General features: G+C 42.6%; 3 protein-coding genes across 5 annotated transcripts in view; 1 reads left to right on the top strand and 2 right to left on the bottom strand.

Moving 5' to 3' along the window:
• Positions 1-563: 563 nt before the first annotated feature.
• On the bottom strand, positions 564-1,427 carry rnf182 (ring finger protein 182; the record flags this gene model as incomplete). The annotated part of the gene is made up of 1 exon (XM_080861146.1): positions 564-1,427. The coding sequence occupies one exon, from the start codon at positions 1,425-1,427 to the stop codon at positions 564-566; it is 864 nt and encodes a 287-aa protein (XP_080717272.1).
• Positions 1,428-5,493: 4,066 nt separating this feature from the next.
• The window catches only part of retreg1 (reticulophagy regulator 1), a 31,418-nt gene continuing 9,522 nt past the window's right edge, over positions 5,494-27,389 (top strand). The window contains exons 1-3 of the mRNA XM_080861880.1: positions 5,494-5,713; positions 6,772-6,878; positions 9,398-9,428. Of these exons, the coding sequence (XP_080718006.1) occupies positions 5,529-5,713; positions 6,772-6,878; positions 9,398-9,428 (323 nt within the window). The 5' untranslated portion in view covers positions 5,494-5,528. The remainder of the gene's footprint in view (positions 5,714-6,771; positions 6,879-9,397; positions 9,429-27,389) is intronic.
• Positions 17,715-25,458, bottom strand: LOC308383769 (uncharacterized protein). Of its 3 annotated transcripts, XR_013969218.1 has the most exons (5): positions 23,488-25,458; positions 20,705-23,302; positions 20,499-20,626; positions 19,942-20,090; positions 17,718-19,239 (listed from the first exon to the last, which is right to left on the bottom strand). XR_013969218.1 is itself a non-coding variant. In XM_080861879.1 (3 exons), exons 2-3 carry the CDS (start codon positions 23,285-23,287, stop codon positions 20,586-20,588), a joined length of 2,064 nt encoding a protein of 687 aa, XP_080718005.1. In that variant the 5' UTR covers positions 23,288-23,302; positions 23,488-25,458; the 3' UTR covers positions 20,104-20,585. The 3 variants fall into 3 exon arrangements, 1 of the variants encoding a protein (XP_080718005.1); XR_013969217.1 differs by having other exon boundaries at positions 17,715-20,090; XM_080861879.1 differs by lacking the exons at positions 17,718-19,239; positions 19,942-20,090 and having other exon boundaries at positions 20,104-20,626; positions 21,265-23,302.

Genomic DNA, 27,389 nt, shown 5'->3' with positions numbered 1-27,389 from the left:
CAGCCAAAAGTTCAGCCTGATCTAAATACTCTGTCAGTTTTATTTTTAATCTTCACTCTGCACGATGACAGGATAGCTCTGATATGATCATCTCAGGTGCACAGCTCTGGCTGTGACCACAGGAGCTGCACCCACCTGTGGTTCAAACCTTATGTTTGCCACTCGTGGCACTCGGAAGAAAGCTTGTTGGTTAATAGCTAACCTGATGTATCAGGGAATAGGTTAAAGAGGACACCATGTATGTAAATCAGCCACACCAATGTGGAGATGAGAACAGTCTGTACATTCCTTTAGATTTTGAACTATAACATCATAATGCATTACATTAAACAGTGACTTCAGAAGTAGTGTTTTAGTCGAAGCTATCTGACATTTTGAGCTTTATTAGGTAAGTAAATTATCAGCCTAAAAACTGCACAAATTAAGATGTATGAGCTCCACCTTTATGCCATTCAAATAACAGTTCACATGGTTAGCTACACAGTAACATCCCCATTAGTCAATTCTGGAGATCTATTGTCAAGCATGTTCAAAGCAAAGCATTGCCTGTTCATTTGGTTGCATTATGATGGTAAGCAGTCCCAGAACTCATGGCAGATACACTGGCAGAACCCATAGACCATGATCACGATGAGGCTGGCAGGAACCAGGCTCACCAGAAGCACCCCAAGTGTTGTCCTCTGCATTATGAGCAGGTAAACCCCCATAGGCAGGGAGCTAAAGTACAAGAGCCCCAGGACCCATACCAATGCCCGGGCTGAAGTCTGGCACAGGAGGGCTGCACAGTTCCACACTGTCCACCTCTCTGCGATGGATGCCATAGAGTCCTGACTGGATGAGTGGTAGTCCTGGTTTGACAGGTGAGAGCCATGTATCTGCTGGTAGGGATGGATGTCTTGGGTGGATATGGATGCGGGCGGAGGCTCCATGATAGTAATGACCACAAAATTAGGGGAGCTGCGGATGGTGGAGTAAGGGGTAGAGGAAGATGTGGAGGAGGAAGTAGATATCACAGGTGAATTGCTGCTCATCAGTGAGCTCAGGCGCATGGGGCTTAGGAGCAGCTCCGTAGTTGCCTCCTGGTGGAACTGCCGGTTTCTCTGATTCCTGTTTTGGAGGGCCAGCGTTGCCACCAGGTTGCAGTCATCTGGCAGGTTGCTCACAGCATCTCCTGGCAGTCTAGTGAGATAGCGACAAAACGGACACACCAAGGCATTGGGAGGCGACTCACCCAAATCCAGGATCTTAATGAGACATTTGGAGCAGAGACGGTGGCAGCACTCAAGCACCTTAGGCCTTCGACTCCCCAGGTTGTAGGCGCAGTAGCAGATCTTACACTCCATCTCTTCAGTGCCCAGCATGTCCACAAAGCTAGAACCTCCAACACCACCACCACTATCCTCGGGGTTTTGCATCTCTAGCATCATCCTGTGCTCAAACTATATCCAACTCTAAGATCAAACGCAAAATCCAACCAAAAGCTCAAGTCCAAGCTCAGCACCGGTACTTTTCCCATAGATGGAGACACTGATGAAGGTCCTCTTCACTGAAGATCTAGGCTTCATTGCAGCTGTCTCCTAAAATGTGTGTGTGTGTGTTTCAATGTGAAGCGAGAAGAGAGACATGTGAGAAGGTGAAGCCCCTCGCAGGATTTGGCCTCTGGCGGTTGCTTGGCTCCAAGCAGTTGGGTTGACCGTGCTTCATTTGGAGTAAAAAGCCTTTCATGAGCCGCACAAAAAAGGGGGGAGAAGGGTGAGAGAGACACTGAGAGAAAGACCTAAAGAGAGAGAGAGAGTGAGAGACAGAGAGAGGGAGGGAGACACATAACTGTTAACACAGCAAACAGAGGCGAAAGGACAACAAAGCAGAGCCTGTACAAACCAGAGCTGGAATTTTCGAGTCTGATCTTTTGTTGCTCCATGAAATTCAGCCCAATTAGTGACTGATGCACGCACACACACACACACACACACACACACACACACACACACACACACACACACACACACACACACACACACACACACACACACACACTACTGTATTCATGACTTCCGTGACTTACCTTCATACCACACTTGCTGTAGACTTAACCATTAGTTGCCTACACACATGCCAACCTGAAATCATGTCCTCACCTTTAATAATTTACGTAGCATGGATTACATTTTTGTCTCTGGGAGGAAGACACACCCTCATAATGTGGCATTGTAAACACGCAGCATGGATAAAACCCAGGTAACACACACAAACAGACAACAACTGCAGCTCCCTGTTAATGGTCTGCAAAAATAAGTGTGCATGAAAAGTTGAATGAGTTTCTATATAAATAACTTTATCTGTGTTGTACAACACTTTGGTCAGCCATAATGCTATATAAATAAACTATGGTATGTTATGACCCATCCGGGAGGGGCTCAGAGTAAGGTTCGGGCATCTGACAAGGATGCCCCCTGGGCGCCTCCTGGGTGAGGTGTAGACCCAGGACACGCTGGAGAGATTATATCTCTCGGCTGGCCTGGGAACGCCTTGGTGTTCCCCCGGATAAGCTGGAGGAGCTGGCTGGGGAGAGGGAGGTCTGGGCTTCTCTGCTTAGGCTGCTGCCCCCGCGACCCGACCCCGGATAAAGCGGATGAAGATGGATGGATGGATGTTATGGTGTGTGTGTTTGTGAGCATGTGTGTAAATATGCAAAATTATGTGTCCACGTAAAAACAGAAATGTGTTTTCTCATCCATCCCTAGAGAAATGCCTGGTTCTTCTAAATCCACGGTGATAATTCTAAACAGGTAAATAACTTCTATCTTTATGAGTGTCGCCATGTGTATAACGACACTCCTGTCTCAGAAACAAAGATCCTGTGGAGGTGGGGGTGGATGATGGGGTCAGCAACATTACAAGTCCTGTTTCACATCTAGTAGCCGACATGGTTTTATCTTTTTTTAAACAATCTTTCACAATCCTTCTGGCGCTACCTAAATCTACACACATCTGAGTCAAATTCATATGTAATACCATGCATAATGTTACAAAATGAGAACCTGTGTTTTCATTTAGTATTTCCTATATTAGTGTCCATTTATCAGGTTAGATGGGTGCAGATGGTTGTTTCAGCTAACGTTTCTGCATGAAATCTTATGGATTATCTTTTTATTTGTAAGAATGCTGCTGTTTTCTGAAACAGTTAGCTAGTAACGCACAAAATCAGCCATTTGGGTTCCATCGCGGTTACAGCAAATTTAAATCCCACGATCCAGTTTTCATTAGCTGGAATTCACAGTCAACAGTTTGAAACAACAAAGAAAAGAGAATGTCTTACCATGAAGGACACCTATGATTTGAGACCAGGCCCGCTGATGCAAATATGTGTCAGAATTGGTGAACTGGTGTGGACTGAAGGAGTGGACCCAGCAGTGGAAAGTGGAGCAGGTCCATGTTGGAGATCCTGGTTTGGCAGTGAGCACTGATCTTGATTTATGGCCAGAACAGCACAGGCAGCAGAGCAAAATGGGTCAACGTCTCTTTGTAGATGTGAGCTTTCCTTGTTAAGATGGGCTCATTCCGTCGAGTGTGGCAGGTAGCCCAGTCTGCCATCTCTCACGCAGTGTCATTTAGCTGTTGTTCTGTTTGCCACCTTAATTACTAAACTAAGAAAACTAATGATAAGTGCCCAATAAAAGTCACAATCGTCTCACACAGTAATTTCAAAGACTAAACTGGTTTTGTGGTTTCAGGGCTGGATTTACCCTGAAATGGCAAACTGGCACATGCAAAGGGAAACGTTTGTCACAAAGATTATGGAAACTTTGATATTGGTCATTATAATAAGCACAGTACTGTGCAAAAGTCTTGAACCAAGTCATGTGTCAGGTCTTTGCTGGATTTCTTTCCTGTTTTTTAAGGAAATTACTTTGCGATACTTTTTCTGCAGAATCAGCTGAAGAAACAAATCATATGGTTCTGCAACAAGCTGATGGTACAAAGCTTGGTGTCTGAAGCTTATTGTCACCCCCTGAGTTAGATGGATTTTTTTTGTAAGTTCAGTTTGCAAACAAACAAAAAGATGCATTTCTTTGAAAATTGTCAGGTACAAGGATGCTGGAAGGAATGAAAAAGGAACCAGTGTAAAAACCAAAACAACCTGCTCTGTAGCTTTTGACAGCTCTGAAGCGCTTGCAACATTTTGTACCTCAATGTTAAAATATAATATGTTTTTTTTTGTTTTGTTTTTTCTTTTACTTAAAGTTGCGTCCATCTCACCTCTGGGTCCACAGCAGCTTAGAATCTCAGCTAGCCAAACATGATTGTTGATCTGTGGGAGGAAACTCAAACACAGGCTGTCCAGTAACAATAACATGAATCACTTGTAGTGACATTTATCTTATTTCTGTACTGTTTTATTGCACAGTTCATAGAAGTTCATTTTAAAGCTCAACCAAGTGATTTTTTTTTACCACTAGTGGGCAGAAAAACAAACATGAGCCACCAAGCTGTTCAAGCTAATTTCTTAGAAACCAGGCATGTTTAAAGTTTGGGCATAAACAGATCTGTTCATAGTATGGGTCTCTGATGAATGCAAGTTAAATATTGACTTTCTGTTTCTCTTTCAGGATGGGTGGAGGCCAGCATCAAGCAGCTATTCTTCAGTCTTTTAACTTTGGCAGCTGAGAAACATCTGATTCCATTTTATTTAGTGCAGTTAACATAGGTGTAGTTACATGTGCAGTATATAGTAGTAATTCCGTCATTTACACACAAAGGCTATATAATGATAACAATAAAACACAAACAAAAGACGTTACACTCCAATAAATGTACACACACGAACACACACACCTGACGTCACCAACCTGAACGACAACAACACAAGAGGCAGGAATTGAAGTGATTTAAGTTGAGACAATTATACAGGAAGCATGATGATTGTGTCTTTCAAAATAAAGGCAGAAAAATAAGACAAAAAGAAATGCAAATAATTTTAATGATTGCTTAATTACAACTATAAGAAGCTAGAACCTAGGTTTCAAATATAAAGTTACCACACTTTGGTTAGAATAAGAAAAATTAATACAAATGATAGAAAATTGTTGTACATTTAATTTCTTTCTTTTAATTTCACCCCTTGCATGCACTGTTCCAGAGCAGCACTACTTTTACTCAAACACAGCACTTAAGCACACTTTTCATTTTATTTTCTTTAAAAAATAACTTTCATGCTACTTATTAATTGGTTATCATATGTTTTGTTACTGCATTTGTTTCACTTATGTATCTTTGCTCTGTGAATAATAATGTAAACTATATATTCCTGAGATAAAAAGTAATTTAATAAGACTGTATGATTTAAACGCATTAGTTTTAATTGCAAAAAGAACATTTAGACTATTTTCAAAAAGTGAACGCGTTATGAGACACTTATTTTGAAACCTCAGAATCGGAAATAGCTCAGTAAAGTCTCCGCTTTGCTTAACACCCATCTCTGCTGAAGGAGCGGAGGGGCAGAGCGGAGGGACCCCGGTCGTTTTTCAATGCTGGGGAGCCGGGAAGCAGGACCCGCCGGAGGTGGGCAGGTGGCCGCGGCCGGCGGACCGCCAAGCCGGGATCAGGAGACCCTTCCCGGCCGCGCAGGGTGTCGCCTCACCGGCCTGGTCAGCTGGAGGCGGAGACCATGCAGGACTTCAGCCCTGTTTGCTGCAGCCAACGCGATGTTCGGGTAGGCATCATGACGCAGGGATATCTCACAGCACTGAGCTCCTGTTAATAAAAATAAATAAATAATAATAATAATTATGACTTTAAGTTAAATATTAAATATACTGTTAAAAAATCATGACATCCTAGTAATTCCACATTAAAGGCGTAATTATTTCAACTTTAGTCCTTTCTTTCTATTATATCTTTTAAATCATTTGACGTTGTTACTTTTAAATTCATCTATACTTCACACACTAATAATAATAATGATGATCTTTAAAAAGGGGTTGTAAATACTCAGCTGCCACTGTTTTCTGTATTTTTCTGTATGTTTCTTATATTTTTCTGTATGTTTCTTATATTTTTCTGTATGTAATGTCTGTATCAGGGACATTGTCAAAACAAACCGCTACCACCATGAGCAAAAAAACAAACAAATCACAATAATTTGGGACTTCATGAGACAAAATTCGTCAAGTTTATGTTTGTTTGTCTGTTTAAACAAATTTCACTTTTCTCATTCTGTTACAATATATTGTTTGAAATGTATTTTATGGCCTAAAAATAAGAGTTACATTTATAATTAGTCAACAGTAAAAGCACTTAAAAAACATTTAAAACCCCAAATAGTGTTCATTTAATTTTGTTTGTATTAGTATTTTTATATATTCCAGCATTGCTATATTACTGCTGCAGTGGTTAATGTACTGAAAGAGGAAAAGCATAGATTGCTGTTATAAAGTCTTCGTTACACAGATCTGTTATAATTCTGCATCCTGACTTTTTGAGTAAGGAAAGCAGAAAAGCTCAAAATTCTGACACAGGGTCATTTTTTCATTATAGCAAAAGAATATGAGAATATTTTAGCTCCACAATAGATGGTGAGGTTTTTTTTACATCCACGGATGTAAAATTATGTATCCAAAATCAAAATATAAAGCTTTATCATCTTGTATAAACAGCTCCACAAAAATAAACATCGATCTGCTAAAACTTCCACAGAGTTAAACTGTGGAGTGCATCACAACAACCTGAGTGAGCTGCTGTGAGTGAAACTTTTGTTCTGTTTCCCTGCAGGTTTGTGGCCTTTGACTCGTTTCGGGCCTACACCCTCCTGGCTTTCCTCCTGGCCCTGCTGGTCATCACGGTCACCACCCGAGATGTAATTCGGTCCAGATCCGCAGGTAACCCCCAAATGATCAGTCGATTAAAGAGAAGAATAACTAGTAAGGAACTGCCTTGCCTTAATCTCATAACTCTGGATCTTCAGTCATAACTGCCCCGAAACCCATTTAAATACAAATACTGACACCGATAAAAGACCAACTGACACTAAAGTGTTTGTCAAAGTGCACAAGGTGTGTAAAGGTGCTTTACAAAAAGTTGCTTGAAATCAGTTTAAACACTTTTGAGTGATGACTTTGTGTCCCAGGAGTCTGTGTATTGTGTGACAGAGACATCAAGTGATGCTGAACTAGGGCCAGGCTGTAGTCTTGTGTAATGTCACTGTGAACCAAAAGCTGGTGCAGGCTGCAGCGTCGCATCCAGTGTTTGAGAAAATGGACGGATTATTGTCAGGACCACTTTTGCTGCAGATGTAGTAATAGCATTATAATGTATGCGGGGCCTTTGTGGGAGTAATCAACCCCTGGTAATTAAAAAGACGACAGACACTCAGATTAGAAGATGTAAAAAAATAAATACCCTAAATATAGAAAAGAATGAATGATCTATTACAACCAAAACTGTAAAGGTGGAACCCAAGTACAGAGATCTTAATAGTGTGTAAAGGAGGTTGAAGCTGGTTTTAGTGGGATAAGCAGACTGGCGGGCAGCTGGGTGATGTTCCTGAAGAAGAAAAAATGGAGAAAGCTTTGTGATAAGAAACATTAGAGCAGATTTACTACAAGCAAGTTCTAATTTGGTGTTCAAAGTGCTATTACTGAGGTAGAAACTGCATTGTGGCGAGGAATGGTTGGAGAAAACGTTAACACAGTGGATGGAAGGCAGATGAACAGGTTGGGTGGGGCTGATTGTTGGCAGGTGTGCAGGATGAGCAGAGCTGGGAGCCAGGAATAAGGGAGACCTCGCCCACACCCATCCACAACAAAAACACAGACAGACAGACAAACAAGGGGGGGAGGCACCAAACAAATACAAGACAGAGAAAAAAGGAAGCACCAGGGAGTGTTTAAGGGGAGGATTGTGATGTGGCTGTAGCACAAACCCTATAAACTAACAGGGCTGTTGACAAGAATATAAAACATTTACAAAAAGACGCATCGAATGAACGAGGAGCTCAGATTTTAAAAAGGCTTTTATATATTATTTAGATGTATTTGATATTTATGAGCGTAATGGATATATGGGATGTGGATACTGTCTGTGGTTTTGAAATTATTGGTAAATGTTTGGTCTATTATGTTGAAATGTCAACAGCATTTTTATTACTATAATTTATTTATTGGTGATTTCTTTATTTATATTTATATTTCAGGGACTGCGGACGAAAAGTAGCTAACAGCTAAATCTGATACAGTGGATCTTTTTTATTAGTAGATAAATGTTTTTTCCATCCCTGACAAATGAAGAGGAAAATTAAAATGAAATAAATAAGCCGTTCAGCTTAAACCCAAGATGTTCCCTCACCAGAGTTATAAATGGCTGCTTTGAAACCAAACAAATCTATTTGGTTCGGATGTTTACGTGATTTCAGCTTCATCCTGGCTTATTAGCCCGATGAGTAAGGATGAGGCATCATCTTTCATGGCGGATGGTGACTCATCAGCCTGACTGTTGCTCACAATTACACTTTGAACACATTGGACTCCTGATGTCAGCAGTTATTTAAGTTTAATGTTATCAGTATAGTTTTCTCTTTGTAGAAAACTTTCATTATCATCACCTAACACTTCTGTTAAAGAAAACTGTTTTTGCATACTTCACGTCATTAAGTATAATTTCATAACATCACAGTAATCATTAGCACTATATCAACACTCAATAAAAAATGGTAAACGGCCTGCATTTGTATAGCGCTTTACTCAGTCCCTAAGGACCCCAAAGCGCTTTACACTACATTCAGTCATTCACCCACTGTTGATAGCAAGCTACGTTGTAGCCACAGCTGCCCTGGGGCGCACTGACAGGACACTGGCGCCACCGGGCCCTCTGACCACCATCAGTAGGCAAACATGGGGTTAGATCTTGCCCAGGGATTTTTGGCATGCAGCCAGGATCGAACCACCGACCTTCTGATTAGTGGCTGACCTGCTCTGCCACCTGAGCTACAGCCACCCCATAGAACAAACGATTATATCTAATTAACCTGTGGTTGGAAACATGAAAAGGGTCTTTGTTAAGCATTTATTTCATCTACAAATTATGTTTCTTTTAACATTATTTTATTACATGGTTGTTATATTACATTTAGAGCCCAATCATAGCTTGTGGTAACTACATTACAGTTTGCTCCAGCCATTTTATCATTGTTTCCATCCATTCATTTTCTACCACCTATCCGGGTTTAGGGGATATTCTTACCGTCACCACCAACAGCTCGATAGGTGAGGGCAGGAATGTAGATCATCCAATAAATCAATAGCTAAGCCTTCAGGCTCAGCTCTCTCTTTGCCACAGTTTCTGCAGTGGGTGTGAGCGCGTGAGTGCTGATGAATAACACATCTGTGGTTCTTTTTCACAGGAGCCCAGTTATGGCACAGCATGACAACAAGGTAAGACACTTAAGTGCAGGTGATTGTGATGTGCAGGTTTGTTAATAATGTGTGTTTGGTGAACATTACAATGGGAGTGTTTGGATTTTAAAACATATCAGAGAGGCAGAGCTGCTCTGAAGGAAGAAATCTTCATATTGGTGAAGATGCTATTGCGGCATTCATTGTTTCCTGAACCTGAAGGCATCCATAGGACAGTGAAGTTAATTTAAACAAAGAAATCAAGAACAAACATGTCTGCATCAAGCTTCTGCTCAAACCACATCTGATCTTAGATTTAAATTATGTCTGACACAACTTGTTTTTCACAAACTGAAAGGTGAAGAGGATCTTGGCTGAAAAACAAAAAGTTGGTCAGCTTAAATTGTTGATATCACACGAAGGAAAGTTTAATTGGATGTTTGTGACTCCTGAAATCAAGTTGATGTAATCAGCTTCAGTAATCAGACGTCTTACTCTGTTGTTCAACTGAAGAAAGAATCGACTGGCAGCAGTGTGGTGGCGTTACACAGTGTTGCTTCATGAATCACCTCTAGCTATGATCTCTTTTTGAGTTTGGACATATGCACAATATTATGCCAGAGACTGAGGTTCAATTAAAACTGAACCTGTAATGCTTTTAGCACCAAGAGATAAATAAAGTCCCAAAATCCAAAACATTTACCGAACAGAGCCAGGAAATATAAATACCAGGGATAACTAGGAATGTAATTCTCTGGGAACACAGAGCAACGAGACATAACAATGTAGGCAATGTGACAAAGGACAGAGGGACGACTGAGACAGTACAGACAGGTAACGAGGGAAATGAAAAAAGGTGGAGAACACAGTTGAAGAAAACATAACAAGACAGAGGGAACACAGAGAACAACGAATACCAAAATAAAACAGGAAGTAACAGAATGGGGAAACAAGATTGTTATTGTCTTTCTTTGTCTCGTGACAAGTTAAAGAGGTTAGACTGGAACAGAATAGGGAGCAAAAGGGAACTAAATACAACTGAAAAGTTGTAAATACAACTGAAAATATTGAAAATTAAACCACAGAGAACCCTGTCGAAGTAGAACATAAACAAGACTTATAAACATAAGTGAATAAAAACTCTATCAATATTAAACTAAACACTCACTAATATTACAAAAAAAATAGGAAACAAAGCTCATAGTGGATTCTCAAAAACAAAAATTCAATTCACTTTTATTCATATGGTGTTAATTTACAACAAACGCCTCGAGGTGCATTATTCTGTAATATTAGAAAGAATCCCCAAATGTCACATGACTCCCAATGAGACAAGCACTTGGCAATGGTGGGAAGGAAAACTTAATTTTAAGAGGAAGAAACCTGGTTATGGAATCATCAGTTCACAAGAAATTCAAAACTCAGGGACCACGACAAATATATCCTTCATTAAAACTACATGAGCCCATTGCTCTGTTTTCTTAAAACCTGAATATGGTGGTGTGTTGCTGACTATTTGCAGCAGATTAAGCCAAGTAATACAACACAAACACAAACAATCTTTTAGGGAAATGATTTCAGTCTCTGGGGTGTGAAGGAGTTAAAGCCTGCAGTCACAGTTACAGAAATGTCACACCAGCCCTTTCTGCTAATTTGTGTTTGCTGCTGTCACACGTTCCTGTGCAAATATCATGCACTAATCAGTAACCAGGATACAAGTGTTTATCATGTATACAGGAACCTGTAGCAGCAGGTTTCTCTGCAGACGTAATTTCCTGGATATAACCAGGATAAACCTCACAAGCAGCATGACCATGTAAACACACTCCATGAACTCAGTTATTTTTTACAGATACAAAATCACACAGGAGCTTTGGGCTGACGATGCATTGTTCTATACTGCTACTCATTAAATGTTTCAGCATGTTTCAGTAATTATTCATAGGTTGTATTTGAAAAAAATGAGTTGTGTTGAGAAGCTTCAAGCTGAGTGTTCACTGTCAACATCCCGGCCTTTTCAGACCAGCCCTCAGTGGCTCTGATTGTGAAATACTCATAACTTCATTAGTCACCTCATCATGAATGGAGATTTAAGACATCCATGCTTCATATACTGAAACCTAGAAAAAGTCTGTGTGACCACAAAGGACAAGGTGGCGTTTTGATATAGATGAAGTTTCTTTTCTTTTCAGTCATTTTATTTCACATATTAGATGGGTTGCTGTAGTAGATCTTTACCAAAACACTTAAAATCATCCAGCTTTTGCAGAATTTGAATTTTCATAACTTTTGAGTTGTCTTTCATATTAATCGGCACCTGGCAGTGATTGAAACCTTCATTCCAAAGGTTTTTAAATTGTTGCCTCTGGTGGGTTACTTCTGCAGCTACCCCTGCTTTCACAGATGCACTGCAGCCTTGACTTTTCTGAATGTCACCCAACAGAGGTCCATGTGACAATGCAAAACTCCAAAACAGTCAGACTGGACACTGGCTGTCCTTCAACTTCCCAGATTGCTACTGCAGCTAATGTTTTGGTGGATTAACGCTAAAAGTTGATCAACTGTGTCGTGCTTCCTGCATCATTCAGTTGTTTGTAGTTTGAAGGTGATTTTTTCTTAGTTAAAAGGTCAAAGATAAAGGACAAAATCCAAGGAAAGGAACAGTTACAACATCCAAGGTGCATTTAAATAATGAGTTTAAAGACGATTAAGTGCGTTATTAAAGCTGAGCCAAGGCTAAAACTTAAGCTTGTGAAAAAACAAACAAAAAACAGGTTATATAATGTTCTGCTTAAATAACGTCAGATTCTGAGTCAATTTATACCTCTGAAATGCTTCTTATACATGTCTGCATGTGCTGAGGATATTTCAGAGGCATTTGCATTTAAAAATGGTAAAACACGATTTGTCAGAAGCAAAGCAGATGCACATTTAAAACGGGAACGTGTTTTATTTGTTACTCTCTAAAAGCTTCTTGGCGCTCATGGTTTGGATGAGCAGTTCAGCTCTGCCGATGTGCAGTGATTCTAAAACAACTTCTCTGCCTTAAATTTGAGTCATCTCTTGTAAATATACTGGAAGGTTTCCTAACACAGAGTATATAAAGACGTGTAGCTTCTCATACTGTATCATGCATGACTGAGTCCTCTGCGAGAGCCGGGTCTCGTCCTGACTCTCAGCTGCAGCCCTGCAGAGCTGATTGCTCACATATGACTGTCTAATTTAATCCCCCTGCTAATATCGCCTGTGTGTGTCAGACTAAACTGTGTGATTTGTCAAACAGTGAAACCTACAGTTTCACTTCATGCGCGTATCTTGTGATGCATGACTCAAATGCCTACTTAATTAGCAGATTAGTTGATCAACAGAAAGTAAATATATGGAATGAATTTGGTTCTTTTTGAAAGACAGGACATGCAGCTGGAAGGTCAAGTCAAGTCAAGTCAAGTTTATTTATAGAGCACATTTAAAAACAACCAAGGCTGACCAAAGTGCTGTACAGTAAATACAGATAAAAATACAATAGAACACAATTTCGTAAAACACCTCGCTGATCAAAATAAAAAATAAATAAACAAATAAATTAAACCTTTCTAAAAGCCAATGAAAAGAGGTGAGTTTTAAGAGCAGTTTTAAAAGTTTCTAGGCTTTTGGAGAATCTGACGTGTATCAGAAGGTATCAGATTAAACTGTAATTAACCATTACTATAATCTGTATGTCCTGGGGTATGCCTTTACTATGAACAGAGCTGCATTCACGATCTGAAACCTCCCTCTAACTGCAAGCTTGTGACTGGCTGCTTAGTGTTGATACTTAGATAATCAGAGATGCCTAAACAGATTAATAGCAAGCACGAGCTGATATCATGTCGATGTTGTTCCTGGATCAACAAAGCTAATGTTGGTCCAGGTTGGACATCACAAGTGACCAATGAGATTGTAGTGATGTAATAGTTTTGCCACGTGGAAACAAATTCACACCACACACCAAATCGTAAACCTGAGGCTGTAACCCTGACCGCGATCACACCCTGTTCTCCAACCCTAACCCTGACCCTCACACCCCATTTTTTGATTTCTTTCCTGAGTGGACATCGGCAGTTTTTTTCCAAAGTCACAATGATATGACAATGTGATTCGTCAGATCCAATGATGCTCCCAGACTAACATTATTATGTTGATCCAGGAACAACACCAACATGAGGATGTTAGACCTGATAGTCCGTGTTTGTGCCTTTTCGCTTAAAAGATTCTTATTAGAAGCAGGTCACATTTTTTACACATGCATCAAACAGGTGCTGTAAATTACACAGATTTTTAGTTTTTCTCCATCTCATCTTCTTCTTAGTGGATCATCCATCTCACCCAGTCCTTTGCATCCTCTTTTGTCACACCAACAATCTGCTTGTCCTCCTACGCTACACCCATGAATCTTTCTCTATTCTTTTTGTCTGGCATCTTCATCTTTAAATCCTTTGTCTAACATTTTCACTGTCCCTACCCTGCACAGGTCCAAACCATCTCAGCCTTGTCTCTCTAACTTTGTCAGTAGAACACCTCAACCTGATATGTCCAAATACCTATTCTTTCTAATGACTCTCAGTGAAAATCCCAGCATCTTTAAACCTGCCAGCTCTAGCTCTGCCTCCTGTCATTTTGTCAGTGTCTCCAAACCATGCATGACAGCAGGTCTTACTACCATCCTTCCCTTCACGCTTATCTCAGTTGGAAGTTTTTAATTTTTACATTTTTTCAAACTCTGGTTTGAATCCAGCCAGGGGCCTTTCTGTGTGGTGTGATGTTTGTGTTTGCGTGGGTTTTACTGTGGCTCCTCCTCTCACAGTCCAAAGACATGGATGGTGTTAGGTTAATTACGGATTCTGAATTTGCTGTAGGTGTGAATGTTAGTGTGAATGCTTGTCTGTCTCTCTGTGTGTCTCTCTCTCCTGTGATGGAGGGTGAGCTCTTCAAGGCATACCCTGACTCTCGCCTTAAGACAGCATAGTATAAGCTTCACACCCCCATTATCTGAATTGTAGAAGAAACTGGATGGATGACCCCAAAAGGTTCATTCTGTTCATCTGGACGTAGTGTTTTCAGTGGGAGAAAGTGACTTCTACAGTCTCAGCTGACTGCAGGTTTCCCCAACTTTATAAACAGTACATTAGCACAATGACTGAAACTAGAACAATTGTGTGTGAAGTCAGTTTCTTGATCATAATATGCAAATTTTCATGACCATTTAGGAACAACCACTGATCAAACACCATTGACCAATGGTCATAAGTACCATTCACATTCATAGTGAGGTGTTCTGGACGTGGTGTTTAGAGCTTAAAGGATGGCTTAAGGATGAATGACATTTTTCTCACATAATTTCCATGAAGAACTAAACAAACAAACTTATTTACAAAACTTTCAGTTGTTGTGAAGAAATATTTCAAAAAGTGTATCACGTTAAAGTACTATTGACAATAGAGAACTCAGTTATGAGCATGTTTTTTTCCTTCTCTCCTCTCTGTAAGAAAACAAGAATAATTTCTTTACATGATTGTCTTTCCATCCATATCCTTAGTTTTTTATTTCTGCCACTGGATGGAGCCTGAGCACACAATCATGAATTATTCAGTTTGTTTAGGCAAAAGTGTGACTTTACAATTTCTACGCATAACTTTAAACATGAAATATTAATCTAATAGTGATCTCAGTCATCTCTTTGTATTTTTCCATTAAAATCTGACACCCAAGCTGTTAAACTGTGACCTCTTTAACAAGGAAAATTGTTAAATAACAACACAGATTTAAACTGCATTAAAATCTGAAAATAAGGTTCAAAGAAGGTATGTGTTGCTCGTTTCCAAGGCCTTAATAATGTTTCTCTGAGATCACCATACTTTCAATATCCCCACTCACTGAACCCTCAATTGAATAAGCAGAAGATAATGGATGGATAAATAAGAAAATGAATAATAGTTCCTCTTTAAATAACAACATTATTTGATTCAATATTTCAGGATACGTAACTGTAGAATAATTACTGTACAGTCCTTCACTGGTCAGATTTGGTCTGTTTCCAAATCTGTTTTATGGACTCTTGTTTTGTTATAGTATTCATTAACTGTCAGTGAGCACCATTTAATACTTTACAGTTTTACATTACCTGAAGTATGTTTATGTCACTGTGGAGCTAAACATATGGTGAGGGTAAATGATTTGTGCTGCAAGAATCTTTAAAAGAAAAAGCTTTGTGATCGTGTTTTAAAAGGAAATTCATAAGATTTTCTTCTTGGTCTTCTTCTTGTATAAAGTTACATATAAACCTGCTCAGCATGAGCTGAAAACAGGTAAATATACAGTGGAGTTCAAAGAGAAAATCCTGTAATCCTTTATGTAAATAATCAGAATATGTGAGAATTTACAAGAAATTCAAAAAACTATAAGCGATGACATCAAATCTTTGAATTTGTGGTATTGATCATGGTTTATTCTTTGTTCTTTTACTTTGTACTTTCTGACAGTTCCCATTTATTTGAATTGTTCATTAAAGTACCATTCAGTGATTGTTCTTTATAAATACCATGATAAAAATAAAATTTTTGCTGTGGAATAAATAAAATAGAAATATCTTAATGCACGTTCTCAGAGTTTCAGATCCCCATTTAATGGTGCTGAGCCATGACCCATTTGGCAGTCTGTTTTGTGACCAAGTGGTAAAGGCATTGAAGGGGGAGTCACATTCAAATGGTGTTAGTGGTGCAAGGGGTGGAGGTCGTCCGTTACTCGATGCCGGCTCTAAAGGTTCCATGGGATTCAGCGGAGGTGACAGGGATTTGTGGGCGCCAGGCTGGATGCAACACATCTGAGTTATATAACAGATAGTTGGGTGAGTCCAGGTCAGGGGCAATTTACACTGTACTTAAAATGACAGACACCTCACAAGATGCATTTTAATATCATGGACATAGTAATTGTTTCATTTCAGTTATAGTTCACCCAGTTGAAGATTTTTCATCCAAGTAAAACCAAACTGATTAATAAATAAAGGTCCACTTGTAATCTTCATTTGGACTTTTTTCACCCAGTTTCTATCTTCTATGTATTCAGTGTTTGAGTCAGTGGAGCTGATGACAACAACTTTTGGTTGAAAAATGTTAATAGTGTGAGAAGTACAGCTGTAGCTTGGAGTTACACTCATGTGTCCAAAGGTTGATTCTGTTCATCTGGACGTAGAGTTTTGTGGGAGAAACGTTTCGTCACTCATCCAGGTGACTTCTTCAGTCTCAGCTGACTGCAGGTTTCAATCTTATAAACAGAACATTTGCATAATGACTGAAACCAGCCCACTGAAGGAACAATGGGCTGGGAGGTCAGTTCCTTAATCTTAATTATGCAAATTCTCATGACCATTGATCAACAACCACTGACCAAAACCCGCTGCTCAAAGACCACTGATCAATGGCCATGAGTACCATTCACAGAGAGTTGGGGAATGGCTGCAATCACTGTAAGATGGCGAAAGATGATTGAGAATGCATCAAGACGTTACACTCATGTGCATGGACTTCATGTTAATTTTGGGCTTTTAATGATTTCTGAAACTGTTCTAATTCCTGGGTGGAATGATTGCACAGCGTACCTCTTTAACGGCTTTAAAAAACAAGAATTGGATGTACGATTTTGCATTTTGGGGGGATTTTCCTTAATCCACACAGGGTCAAAGTATAAATACATGCCCACTAATATTTGCCAAAAAGTTAATTCTGTTCATCTGGACGTGGGAGAAATGTTTCATCACTCATTCAAGTGACTCTTGGCAGAATTGGTAGAATTCATTTAATCTGGTTGGTTACATAGCACAAATGTGCAGTAGGCTTGAGGTCGGGACTTTGGGAAAACTACGCCAGAAGCTTAATGTTAGCCTACTTTATCCATTTCAAAACCAGTTGTGATGTTTTTTTGGGATCATTTTCCTGTTCGAACATGCAGCTGTGTCCAAGTTTCAACTGCCTCATAATGAATGTGAGTAAATGCCTGAACAAAACTGTACCAACTGTACAACAGTTACATCAAAGTCACCTTTTGGTTTGTGGACTTGAATTTATTAGAGCTAAGTGGCCATATTTGAATGAGATTGTAGATCATGAAGATAGCTGCTAATTTGTGCTAAGTGTCAGACTAATAAATAATTGGATCACCAACTTCTTCAACTAGCTAGTTCCCAGACTCCAGACATGTGCATCAAAGTCACCACAGCTTTCATTTCAAGATGCCAGCTTTTTAAACAAATCCAAAAAAGTAGAATTATAAAAATATTTTCCACTGTGCAGTTGAATTGAGGGCATAAAATACTTAAAGAGTTTTTTAAATGTTTTTTAAAAAAAATCAAACTTTAAACATGTTTGTTTCTGCAGTGAAATGAGTAATTTCAACAGTCTTGTGGGGATTGATGTACTTTGGGACAGCCTCAAGTGGCCGTTAGAGGAACTGCAGATTTGAGCACTGATATGTTGGTTTTATTTTTGGCTGTAGTGTGGAGCTTAGGTCTCGCACTAAATTTTTGCAGTTTATGTTGGGAGCTTTGATTGTTTCAGATTTCTTTTGCCCTTATTTGCATATCCACACTTCCACAGTCTGTCTTGTACTCTTCCTCTATCTGTCTCTGTGGCATTTGGCTGGCAGGATGGGATTGTGTTGTTGCCACCTGCTGTTGCCTGTCAGAGCTGTCTTGTGGGTAATTGTACATCAGGCACAGAGCACGTCTCAGGCAAAGGCTTGCAGGAGATTAGGTGCTGACCCACAATGTGAGCTGACAGCTGAGGAGTGTGAGCCAGCCACATATATCTACGTGTGTGTGTGTTTGTGCAGGGGGGCATGGGAGGGGTGTTGATAACTGAAAAAACAATGTCGCAAGTAATGTAAGTAACAGTTGGCATTTATTTTGAGTCATGTTGTGTAAATGGTGAATGTTAGTTTCCTTTTCACTCTCGTGTGGTCTCCACTAACTCCTGAGGAACATACACATACATGCCAAAAGTATTCACTCACAAATCCAAATCACTGAATTCAAATGTTCCAATCACTTCCATGGCCACAGGTATATAAAAATCAAGCAGGCAGGCAGACTGCTTCTAAAAACATTTGTGAAAGAATGGTTTACTCTCAGGAGCTCAGTGGATTCCAGAGTGAAACCATGATACCTGCAAAACAAGTCCAGTTGTGAAATTTCCTCTCTGCTAAAAGTTATTGGCATTATATAAGCGGAAGCAATTACAAACAACAGCCACTCAGCTATGAAGTGGTACACCACGTAAAATCACTGAACAGGGTCAGCGAATGCTGAGGTACATTGTGCACAGAGTTTGTCACCTTTCTGCAAATTCAGTTGCTACAGACCTCCGAACTTCAAACAGCCTTCAGATTAGCTCGAGAACAGTGCATAGAGATCTTCATGGGATGCTTTTCCAGGGCCGAGCTTCTGCATCCAAACCTTACATTACTGAGCGCAATGCAAAGCGTCAGATGCAGTGATATAAAGCATGCCACCACTGGGCTCTAGAGCAGTGCAGATGTGCTTTCTGGAGTCACAATTCATGCTTCTCCTTCTGGCAATGTAAAGGATGAATCTGGGGTTGGAGGTTACCAGGAGAGTGTTGTCGGGTGGTTCTTCAGGAGTTGGACTCGCCCCCTTATTTCCAGTGGAAGAAACTCTTCAGCATACCAAGACAATTTGGACAATTTGGCGATGGCCTCTTCCTGTTCCAACATGTCAAAAAAGACATGGATGAGCGAGTTTGGTGTGGGAAACCGTAACTGGCCTCCACAGGGTCCTGACCTCAACCTGATAGAATGCCTTTAGATGAATTAGAGCAGAGACTGTGAGAAGGGCAGGTTGAACATCAGTATCTGACCTCACAAATGTGCTTCTGGAAGAAAAACTCCCATAAACACTCCTAAACCTTGTGGAAAGCCTTCCCAGAAGAGTTGAAGCTGTTGTTGCTGTTTACTTTAACAGCTGACATTTACGTGTGCCTGTCTGCTGTTTGGTGCTTAGTGGGTGTAATAGCTTATTTGGTAAAACCTGCTTCCTGCTGCACCTGGAAGCTCAATAACACAAGTCAGGCTGAGCCACACAGCAGAACATAGAACCAAAACAGAGAGATAACTGTGATTGTTTCTCAGGTTTATCATTATATAAATATGAGAACTATCCAGTGATCAAAAAAGCCCAGCACATACACAGGTGTTATAAATTATTCCAGCTTTGTGGATTTGTGGAGTCAAGAGTTACAGGATGTAAACAAATGCCAAATGCAATAAAACTGTTATTGGGAAAGTGAAAGAACTGTTGGTCAAGCATCATGTCAGTGCCATTTGTGTGTTTAAATGATGGTGCTTACAGATGTAGACGAACGTCATGCGACTCATACAATTTGTGTTTGTGGCGTTGGCTTTGAGGAAAGACTCAGTGCTGAGCTACTCTGTGTTCCCACAACAACTGCAAAGTTTCTTAAGAGTTGTGAAACCTGAGTGCAATGTGTGCCTAATTACTTACTGTGCATGTGTGTGTGTGTGTGAGTGACTCAGCTGTTTCCACACCGCTGGAACAGATTCAGACTGACTGGAAGCACTTGAACCAATCAGATCACTTGGGGTGGAGTGGGTGTGTTTCAGAGTGCCCGCTCTGATTGGACCTGGGGTCCGCTGGAGTAAAAACAGCACAATAAACCAGCTATGAGTGTTTCATCACAGTCAAGTGATGTGATTAAGTCATATATAAAGAATAACAGTGATTACATCCAGACTTTGTTGCTTTTCGTCTTAAAAGTATCTGGATAACCTTTACCTGTTGGCATCTCTCTGTTTTTGTCTATACTACAAAGTAAGCATATTATTTTTATGATAATTCCATAAAAATACTCCAAAAGGTACAAATAGCACAAACACGGCTAAGAAGTCCAGTTCAGGTGAAGCTGGCTGACAGCTACACCTCATCAGTCAAATGTCACGGTCTGGGGGGCAGACCGTGGGGGATGTTGGAGAAAGGACCCAAACGCTGGACTTAATGAAATGAACAGTGGGTTTATTTACAGTGAGGTAAATGTACACCACACATTGAATCTCCAAAAGTGCTCCCTCGACTCCCGTGACGTATCTTCTCCCAAGTGCTGGTATCCCGTGCTCTCTGCCCCTGTGCCTTCACACACCCCGTGTGTCTTGCAGTCCTGTGTTCCACTCTCCTGAGGAAAAAACACAGACACAGCCGTTATGGCACCAACTCCAGCAGGCATACACTGACCAGCACTACAAACACTGACATGGAGTCTAACTCAACGATCCTGCGCCGGAGGAAGCTCCATCGCTCTGTTAAGTAGCTCCCCCGACGATCCTGATCAGAAGCAGGTGTGTGGTAAGCTAGGCGTGACCAGCAGCTGGCGGGGCCACACCCATCAGGCCTGCAGGTGGCTGTCCTTCATCCTCCAGCCTCACACACCAGCATTGAACACAAGAACACAGTGCAGCAAACATACATCCAATACACTAATAACAATAAAGGTCCACACTGTTCACGAACCCCGAGTTCCCGGAACCGGGTCCGTGACAGTACCCCCCCTCTAAGGGTCGACTCCCGACGACCCCAAAACAAAACCACAGAACAACCAACCCAGGGCGGGTGGCGGGGGGTCCAGGACGGAGGGCCCCAAAACCACTCCGCTAAACAGCCACCACAAAGCAACAAAAGAAAAACACAGGTCAACAGTCCAATCCCCCGGTCCAGTGGCAGCAAACAGTTCTGGCGGCCGATCTGCAGGACGGCAAAACAAGCGGGACCCGCTGCGGGTTAGGCAGTGGCGGCAAAAAAGTTCAGGTGGCCTACCTCTAACCCCGTGATGGAAGCAGAACGCTTCAGGCGGCCTGCCACGGATCCGGTGGCGGCGGAACGGTTCTGGTGGCCTGCCACGGGTCCGATGGCAACGTCGCTGCTCCGGTGAGCAACAGCGAGGCGTGGCACATGGTCTATGACGCGCCGGTCGCTGACGTGGACGCACTGGACGTGGATGGCGTGGAGGCCGCGCTAGACGTGGAGGTCCCTCCGGTTCGCTGACCTCCGGCTGAGCGGGTCCCTCCGCGGCTGGCAGAGAGAGCCCCTCCGCGGCTGGCAGAGAGAGCCCCTCCGCGGCTGGCAGAGAGAGCCCCTCCGCGGCTGGCAGAGAGAGCCCCTCCGCGGCTGGCAGCGCCGGTTGTTCCTTCCGCTCGCCGAGCTCCTCTGCTGGTGGCTCGCTGAGCTCCTCTGCTGGTGGCTCGCTGAGCTCCTCTGCTGGTGGCTCGCTGAGCTCCTCTGCTGGTGGCTCGCTGAGCTCCTCTGCTGGTGGCTCGCTGAGCTCCTCTGCTGGTGGCTCGCTGAGCTCCTCCGGCTCGGGCATGCTGAGCTCCACAGCTGGCGACGCGGGCTCCTCCCGCTCGCTGAGCTCCTGCTCGGGCATGCTGAGCTCCTCCGGCTCGCTGAGCTGCTCCTGCTCGCTGAGCTGCTCCCGCTCGCTGAGCCGCTCCTCCGGCTGCGACGCGGGTATAGATGGTCGTTGATCCGGAGGTGAAGATGGCGATGCGGAAGCTGCAGGTGGCGAAGATGACGGTCGAGCGGGTGATGTGGATGGTGAAGTCGAGAGTTCTGCGGTCGCTGCAGTCTGATGGGACGCTGGTGGAGAAGTAGCTGCAAAGGGCGGAGGTGATAATGGTGCGGCAGCTACTTGTGGTAGACTGGACAGCGATGTAGAAACAACAGGCGGGTGACATAATGGCAGGGTAGTTCCAGCAGGCATATCAGCCTCCAACTGAGGATGAAGACGAGAGGCTGACTGGACTGGCTGTGCTACGGCTACAGGCTGGGCAGCTGGCTGTGCTACGGCTACAGGCTGGGCAGCTGGCTGTGCTACGGCTACAGGCTGGGCAGCTGGCTGTGCTACGGCTACAGGCTGGGCAGCTGGCTGTGCTACGGCTACAGGCTGGGCAGCTGGCTGTGCTACGGCTACAGGCTGGGCAGCTGGCTGTGCTACGGCTACAGGCTGGGCAGCTGGCTGTGCTACGGCTACAGGCTGGGCAGCTGGCTGTGCTACGGCTACAGGCTGGGCAGCTGGCTGTGCTACGGCTACAGGCTGGGCAGCTGGCTGTGCTACGGCTACAGGCTGGGCAGCTGGCTGTGCTACGGCTACAGGCTGGGCAGCTGGCTGTATAAACATAGCCCCAGAATAAACAGTTCTAGACGAAACGGTCCTAACTCCTGGGTCCGAAGGAACATCAGGAGCACAGTCTCTTGAACCAGGAGGAAAAAACTCGTTCTCAAAACTAACATTGTCATCCTCCCAAACAGGAGAAACACGAGCTCTAGGGTTCACGGAGCTGGCATTCACAGCCTTGGGGGAAACAGTCTGTTTATCCCTAGGCACGAAAGGTGAATGAAGGGAGACTCTGTCACTCACCCTAGGCGGTTGTTTGAGCCGAATCCCTGGCTCCTGCTGGAGCTGTGAGTGCTGGCTGCGTGTTCGCTGCCTCCCTGTTGAAGAGGGAGCGTCGCTGGCGGAATGTGACGAGGGCAGATTCTGAAGTGGCTGCTCCTGCTGTGATGTGGAAAGGCTGGGTGAGTCAGGTGGCACGATGATAATTCCTAACATTTTGTAAAAAGCTTGTGCAGGTGTAAGCAGATTGCTGGCAGGCTCGTAGTAATCCTCCCGGGACCGGCTGGAGCGTTTTCTGCGAGACCGAGGCGTCCGCGGGGAGGAAACAGACGAGTGGGCCGACGGGTAGGCTGCCAGCGAGGAACGGCAGCACGGAGGCCCTCCAAGCACTAGTCGGGTCCCGTCAAAACGGGAGCTGCGCTTCCGCGGTGAGTCCGCTGGGTCCATAGTGGCAGGATCGTTCTGTCAAAAAAGCCCAGCACATACACAGGTGTTATAAATTATTCCAGCTTTGTGGATTTGTGGAGTCAAGAGTTACAGGATGTAAACAAATGCCAAATGCAATAAAACTGTTATTGGGAAAGTGAAAGAACTGTTGGTCAAGCATCATGTCAGTGCCATTTGTGTGTTTAAATGATGGTGCTTACAGATGTAGACGAACGTCATGCGACTCATACAATTTGTGTTTGTGGCGTTGGCTTTGAGGAAAGACTCAGTGCTGAGCTACTCTGTGTTCCCACAACAACTGCAAAGTTTCTTAAGAGTTGTGAAACCTGAGTGCAATGTGTGCCTAATTACTTACTGTGCATGTGTGTGTGTGTGTGAGTGACTCAGCTGTTTCCACACCGCCGGAACAGATTCAGACTGACTGGAAGCACTTGAACCAATCAGATCACTTGGGGTGGAGTGGGTGTGTTTCAGAGTGCCCGCTCTGATTGGACCTGGGGTCCGCTGGAGTAAAAACAGCACAATAAACCAGCTATGAGTGTTTCATCACAGTCAAGTGATGTGATTAAGTCATATATAAAGAATAACAGTGATTACATCCAGACTTTGTTGCTTTTCGTCTTAAAAGTATCTGGATAACCTTTACCTGTTGGCATCTCTCTGTTTTTGTCTATACTACAAAGTAAGCATATTATTTTTATGATAATTCCATAAAAATACTCCAAAAGGTACAAATAGCACAAACACGGCTAAGAAGTCCAGTTCAGGTGAAGCTGGCTGACAGCTACACCTCATCAGTCAAATGTCACGGTCTGGGGGGCAGACCGTGGGGGATGTTGGAGAAAGGACCCAAACGCTGGACTTAATGAAATGAACAGTGGGTTTATTTACAGTGAGGTAAATGTACACCACACATTGAATCTCCAAAAGTGCTCCCTCGACTCCCGTGACGTGTCTTCTCCCAAGTGCTGGTATCCCGTGCTCTCTGCCCCTGTGCCTTCACACACCCCGTGTGTCTTGCAGTCCTGTGTGCCACTCTCCTGAGGAAAAAACACAGACACAGCCGTTATGGCACCAACTCCAGCAGGCATACACTGACCAGCACTACAAACACTGACATGGAGTCTAACTCAACGATCCTGCGCCGGAGGAAGCTCCATCGCTCTGTTAAGTAGCTCCCCCGACGATCCTGATCAGAAGCAGGTGTGTGGTAAGCTAGGCGTGACCAGCGGCTGGCGGGGCCACACCCATCAGGCCTGCAGGTGGCTGTCCTTCATCCTCCAGCCTCACACACCAGCATTGAACACAAGAACACAGTGCAGCAAACATACATCCAATACACTGTAAGCAGTGTATTGGATCCACACTGTTCACGAACCCCGAGTCCCCGGAACCGGGTCCGTGACATCAAAGCTATAATAAATCGGTCAAAATTATTTTTTTGTACTACACCATAAACACGTTGCTACAGTAACGTCTCGTCTTTGGAGCCGTCCTGAAGTGGTCTTTACATGAACTTCTTTTGACTCCTGGATTTTGCCTCTTGGGTTAAACACCCAGACAAATACAAAAGGGTGGAAACTGTTTGTCCATAAGTGACAGCGAATTGGGGTCGAGGCCCGCACAATGCTGGAAGGAAAAGGGCATGACAAGCGTCAAACTTTCCCTTGAGCTAAAAGTTTTGACAGCATCGATCAACACGCAGACAACATTGTGTTTCTTCTCATCTGTTTGTCCAATGCATGTCACTGAAACATGAGCAGGTGTGTTTAGGAGACCGTTGTTGTTGGATCGGTGTTGTTGATACAGGCTGTTGTTGTTGCCCCCCACCCCACCCAACTGCACCCAAACCAGCCCAACCTAGCCCAACCCCATCCCTCTGTACTCCTGATGGCTGCCGGATGGAATGTAGTGTGACTCGGTTATTTTTAGATGGGGTCACTTGAAATACTCCAAGCGGGGCTTCATTGAGGATAAACAGAAGCTGCTCTCGTGCAGTGTGTCACACTTAAAAGCTGAGCTTACCTCAAGCCTAGGTTTGCATTTTGTAACAACTGGAAAACATTTAAATTAGGTGTTTCTTTTTTTCTACCATTATCCGTGATCCAGTTTTTACCTGGCTGTTTTATTTGCACCATTTAGCCCTCTGAAGGTGCCTGAAGACCTTGAGATGTCTCCTGAAGACCATGGGGCAGGATTGAGGTACAAATTTGTGTCCTGGAGAGGAAGCCAGAATAGATTTAAGGAGCAATGACTTGTCTGGTCTGCTAATCCAGATCCAGTAGAAAGAATTTAGCTGTTTTTACAGTTGGAAACATGCAGATATTTGGACAATTTTAGTTGTATTTGTCCCTTTATTGTAGGCTTGAAAACGCATGGATCTGAGATTTACTGATTTTTTTGGCAGAAATGAAGGAGATGATGTAGCACTTTTAACTGAACAAACTCAAGTACTTTAAAGAAAAACTGAAAACTTTTATTTTTGGGGGGTTGGGAGGATGACCTGAACTTACTAAAGAATCTCAACGTAAAGTTAGATCATACTAAAATTATTAAATTTATAATACATTCAACTTTTGATGTCAGTCTGAATAAAGAAGCACCACAGAACAGATGAACTTTGAAAAGTTGTGTCATTGGGCCATGTCTGTCTGTTCCACTGGTTTCTTATATAACTTGCTTGTTTTGGCTTCATACGCAGACACTTGCAGACTGCTCTTTCACGAAGGCATTAAATGTAAACTCCATCAGCTGGAATTCTGATTTCTCGCTCTGTTAATATCAGTCTTTTTACCTGTGTGTCTCTACGCAGAACATAATCAGGTATTAGTTGCGTCAGAGTCAGGTTTTCTGTGGTAAACACCCACATAAACGGGGGGCAGACACAAGTGAAGAGCTGAGATGTTTTTGCATTCTTTGCATTGTTTGTCTTTCTATTTTTAAACTGCAGTCACTGGGCTTGTTAGAGGCTCAGATGTGCCGCTTTTTCCGTGTTTTGTTGTTTCAGAGCCTTTTAGTTTCTATTGGACTATTGCCTGAATCCTTCATACATGTGACTAATAGTGACCCACCAGTGGATAACAGTGCTCAGTGGTGGTGTGTAAGAGTCTGGGGCAATGAAACATGATATAGTCTTTTCTCAACAAGTATCCAGAGAGCATGGGGCAGGAGTTTTGAGAATGCACATGTTGAAGGTTGACTACTACTTTAAGTTGTGCAAACACTTTTTGGTTAAATCTAAAGTCAGAAACTGGTGATATTCACTGGAAAATCTTGCAGATAGAGGCTACCAAGAAGTGTAAACATAAACCCAATATTCATACTTTTGATCGGATAATTTTTGGGGGAGTTGAAGGCTGGGTCAATGTCTTGAAATGTGTTTTTTTCCATTCCCATTGAGATTTTGTGGTGTGTTTACTGACATCATTGCTGTTGGTTGGTTGGTCCACTCGGTTGTGGACGTGAATGGGGGCAGCTGCCGATCCAATCACACATTTTCCAAGTCTGCTTGGGCTCCAAGGCTGCCTCAAGGAGTATGGGTTGTTGGTAAACTCTAGTGCAATGTCTGCATAGACAAGTCTGATTGGTCATCTTGATAAAAATCGAACAATTTTATTAAGGTCGCCTGTCAGTATACAAATGAGGATGAAAGATGGCTACTTGCCACCAGCTTACTTTTTAACGTGAAAAGTGTGTTACTCTGCTCAGAGAAATGGGTAGATTTTAACATTTCTTTGAAAGCGTTTTGGTTTGTTCCTTCACTTCTTGTGTCATGATTGCAATGAAGATGATGAGGTTAATATAATGGGTAGTGTTAACAAGTGTTAATGAACAGATTTCAAGATTTTAGCATGTATTTAGAAGGAATTTAGTCAGGCAAAATCACACCTAGCTTCCCTTCTTCAGCCTTAATGCAACAACAGAATCAAGAAAGTCTCCTGAGCAGAAAGTTTGTCTGTCTGGTGACCCCCACCAGAAAGGTCAAGATCAAAGTAGGTCAAAACATCTGCTGAATGTGCATTCATTTCCCAGCTGATGCAAATATTACTGTAAAAGTCAAGCTGGATGGAAAACTAAATGGGATTTACTAATTTCAGAACAA

Source organism: Rhamphochromis sp. 'chilingali' (assembly GCF_963969265.1).
Source record: "Rhamphochromis sp. 'chilingali' genome assembly, chromosome: 16".
Lineage (NCBI taxonomy): Eukaryota > Metazoa > Chordata > Actinopteri > Cichliformes > Cichlidae > Rhamphochromis > Rhamphochromis sp. 'chilingali'.
This window is presented reverse-complemented; position numbering and strand designations above follow the sequence as displayed.

Bases quoted from the DNA above. Each gene is read 5' to 3' on its own strand.
- LOC308383769 (XM_080861879.1), bottom strand. From the start codon at position 23,287: ATGGACCCAGCGGACTCACCGCGGAAGCGCAGCTCCCGTTTTGACGGG. The intron at 20,627-21,264 runs GTAGGCCACCTG...TTTTTTCCTCAG, and splicing joins CTTCCATCACGGGGTTAGAG to GAGAGTGGAACACAGGACTG.